The sequence below is a fragment of the Frankliniella occidentalis genome, unplaced genomic scaffold (assembly GCF_000697945.3).
Source record: "Frankliniella occidentalis isolate FOCC.00 unplaced genomic scaffold, Focc_3.1 Scaffold184, whole genome shotgun sequence".
Lineage (NCBI taxonomy): Eukaryota > Metazoa > Arthropoda > Insecta > Thysanoptera > Thripidae > Frankliniella > Frankliniella occidentalis.
The window spans coordinates 590,423-593,610 of NW_026267310.1; the positions used below are offsets into that span (position 1 = coordinate 590,423).

Here is a 3,188-nt window from a genome sequence, read left to right on the forward strand (position 1 = left end):
GTTATTAAGGTCACACACAGATTGCGCGCGGTCCGCGCCATACATATGAGATGAGACGGGCGCAGGCCGCGCCGGTCCCTCCATGGGTCCCTCACGTCCACTCGGACGAGGCGAGGCGGGGCGGGCGGGACCACACGTGCGGGAGCTTTGCTGCAAACCCGGCCCGGACTCGGACTCGTTGAGGCGCTTGGGGCTTGGGCCACGCCGCCAACCAACACCACCACGACCAAAGGAAGTCCTTATCAACAACTGCTGAAGAGCGCAAATCTCGTACATGGGCGTCCGGACGCCAACAAGTGCAGCGCGCGGCTGGGCTGGGGGCATCAGGCCCGGGCCGCGGGGCCGCGGCGGGACAGGCTTATAGCCAGGCTCCGGGCTTTCCCTGTCCTGCCCCCTCCACTTCCTTCCGAACGGACGGACAAACACACAGCGACACAGACCACACACTCGCTGCTGATTTTGAAATGCAGATTCTCGCAATGCGCACACGGACTGACCACACACCCGCTGCTGACTTTGAAAGCAGATTCTCGAGACGCTCCAGCCCCGACTGAGAAAACGCTCTTGGTCTCCACGAAACCGCCCGCCGCTCCTCCTCCTCCTCCGGCGCGGCAGGCGGTGCGCTTTATCTGATCCACTTTTGCGGCCCTTCCCTCCCTCCACGCCAACTCTGCCAAAATTTGTAAAAAGGGCGGAGAACACCCTTCATTCTGTTGTCTGCTCAAAAGCCAACAAGCGCGGAGGTGAGTCAGCAGCGGCCTCAGGCATGTCCCATCCCCTCTCCGACCAGGCCGGGTAGGAGAAGCGCCCGGCGAGCAGGAGGACACCCGGGGACGAGGGAACTCCCAACAAAAGCTATACCCGATGGAAAAATCTTGAGGAAATTGGGAGTGGGATGCTTCGGCCGGTCGGCATGTGGTCTGCATCCGGGTCCGCGAATGTATCCGCGTTTCAAACCGGACCGGGTCGTTTCCTTCCGGTTTCCAGCGCGAGGGTCGGAATCAGGGCTCCGTCGGCCCGGACGCCCGGACTGAACCAGACGCCGCTCAGACTGCCCAGCACTGACGCAACGACTCCGTCTGGGCCGCCCCAGAGTGCCTCGTCGGGCAGCCAACCTGGGGAGGGACAGCGGCGGGGGACTGGGCAGGACCTGGAGCGGTCTGGACAAGACTCGCTCCGCTCACAACCAGTTTCAAAGTCAATGCTTCGCCCTCCCTCCCCTCCCACTCCGGCGGCAGACCCCACAGGACGGAGGACGGGGGAGTGCATTGCACGGAACGGACAGGACAAGAACCGTTTCGGGAGGGAAGTTCGCCGTCCGACCAGTTCAAATGGGAAATTATGATGGGCACAATGAAAGCACACAAAGGGGACATGTTATGTCTCGTATGATTAGATAGCAAAAGATGTGACAGTCCAGATTAGAGCAGCTAGGCAAAAAAGACACACCTGGGGCACAAGAGCGATGCTGAATGAAATGAGGGGTCACTTGACAACCACAGGACAAACAAAAAAATCTGACGGTAAAGTTCGCTTAGGTATTTGAGGACCAATCAATTAACAACAGCAAGATAAAGTGGTCAGATAATGCTTATGGTAATAAATTAAGAACCTTACACACCACGGTAACCTTGAAAAGTAATTTCATGGAAGAAACATAAAACCCCATATCCTGCTAAACATTAGGAACAACGATAATGTAGCGTAACAGTACATTGTAATCCTTTCGCCTCTACTCAACGGAGTGACACTTAAAGTACGACAGGCTGTACTCGAGATGTTATTCATAAACCAGAAACAAGAACTCTCCTAACACCAAATAAGATAACCCAGCCAGACAGAAACTTGCATTTAATGGGAGCCTTCAGAAGACGGTATAGGGCGCCATAACCTTTCGCCGTCTCCTAAACACTCCTGTCACTGCAGTGCAAGTCAATGAGCAAAAGACTGTTGCTGTGGACTCAAGAAAGGGATCGTGCTGGAGATGAGAGAAGAGAAACGCAACGAAACAAGACAAGATTGACGAAAATAACACACATCTATAGAAAAATTACGAACAAAATCGAGTTACATACCGTCAGCTGCTCGGGACGCAAACACAAGTCCTCTGCTTCTGAGTTTACTGCTGTCTGCACTGACTGACTTCTTTTTTTTCACATGTTTGTTTTTATTTTACCCAACTTGTCATTTCTTTCTTCTTCGCTTTGTGACGTCGGGATCTGCTTCATTTCTTTAACAACAGGTGGCAGCACAAAACAACTTCATTGCTTTGTGTTTGATCCTTTTCTTAGACCTAGAGATGTTTATAATGCTAGAGAATGTCAAGGAGTTGGCTGAATTGTAAACTGTGTTTGAAATAATGACAGTTCGTCGCAAAACAGGTGTGGAGTTGAGTCAGGGAGTATTTGCGGAACCCTGGTTCAGCATTGCCAGAGCGTTTCTTATCAAGAAAAGGGAAGAAGACTGGGAACCAAAGTTTTAGCACCACCACAACAACGTAGTGGGTGTCGTCCAGGGGGCCGTGAAGCGGTGTGGAAATGTAAAATGGCGGTGCAAGTAGATGGAGGTTCTTCTGATGGGGGTGACCCAGACGAGTTAAAAACACAATTTTACACCAGAGAAGGAACTTACCGCCTAATGACCTTATCGGAATACTCTAGACCGAATAGAGTTGGATACACAAACACCCAGGGCAATGCTTCAGTGCGAGTGTCGTTTGTAAATTTACCGGATCCCTCTGGCAATGGAGACAGGATCTGCTTCAATTTTGGTCGGGAGCTCTATGTTTATGTTTATAAAGGAGTCAAAAAGGTAGGGTTTTTAATTTTAAGGACTTTACTTTCACCTATTTCCTGTAATTTTTCATTTTTGCTTTTTACTGACCGGAAGAAATAGACCAATTATTCTTCGTAAGAACCTCCAAATTGAAGTGGGAGGGGACTTAACCTCACACTCCAAGCTATTAGTCGTTTCGAGAAAATTTGAGCTTATGTTTTTACGTGTAATCTTTTAAACTCTAGATTGTACTGCATAATTTTCCACATTTAAAAAAATCTACATTATCGAAAATTTTAAGTATTTTGGGTTCATCCTAGGTTGTTGTCTGTTTACTGTGTCAGCTTGTCATTAATTAGTGTAGCTGAAAAGTTTAAATAGATAACTTGACAACTGCAATTTTTTCCCCTACC

General features: G+C 49.8%; 2 protein-coding genes across 5 annotated transcripts in view; one reads left to right on the forward strand and one right to left on the reverse strand.

Annotated features, from left to right (window-relative positions):
* The window catches only part of LOC113203793 (protein phtf), a gene marked incomplete in the record, with an annotated part of 15,352 nt that overhangs the window by 6,935 nt on the left and 5,229 nt on the right, over positions 1–3,188 (reverse strand).
* Positions 1,955–3,188, forward strand: part of LOC113203795 (WD repeat-containing protein 20) — a 16,171-nt gene continuing 14,937 nt past the window's right edge. For 3 of the 4 annotated variants that reach the window (XR_008011670.1, XM_026418681.2, XM_052272005.1), the window contains exon 1: positions 1,955–2,811. Coding sequence is in view for 3 of the 4 variants with exons in the window: in XM_026418681.2 (XP_026274466.1) it covers positions 2,545–2,811 (267 nt within the window). In the remaining variant the exon portion in view is untranslated. The remainder of the gene's footprint in view (positions 2,812–3,188) is intronic. The other variant, XM_026418679.2, reaches the window with a different exon arrangement.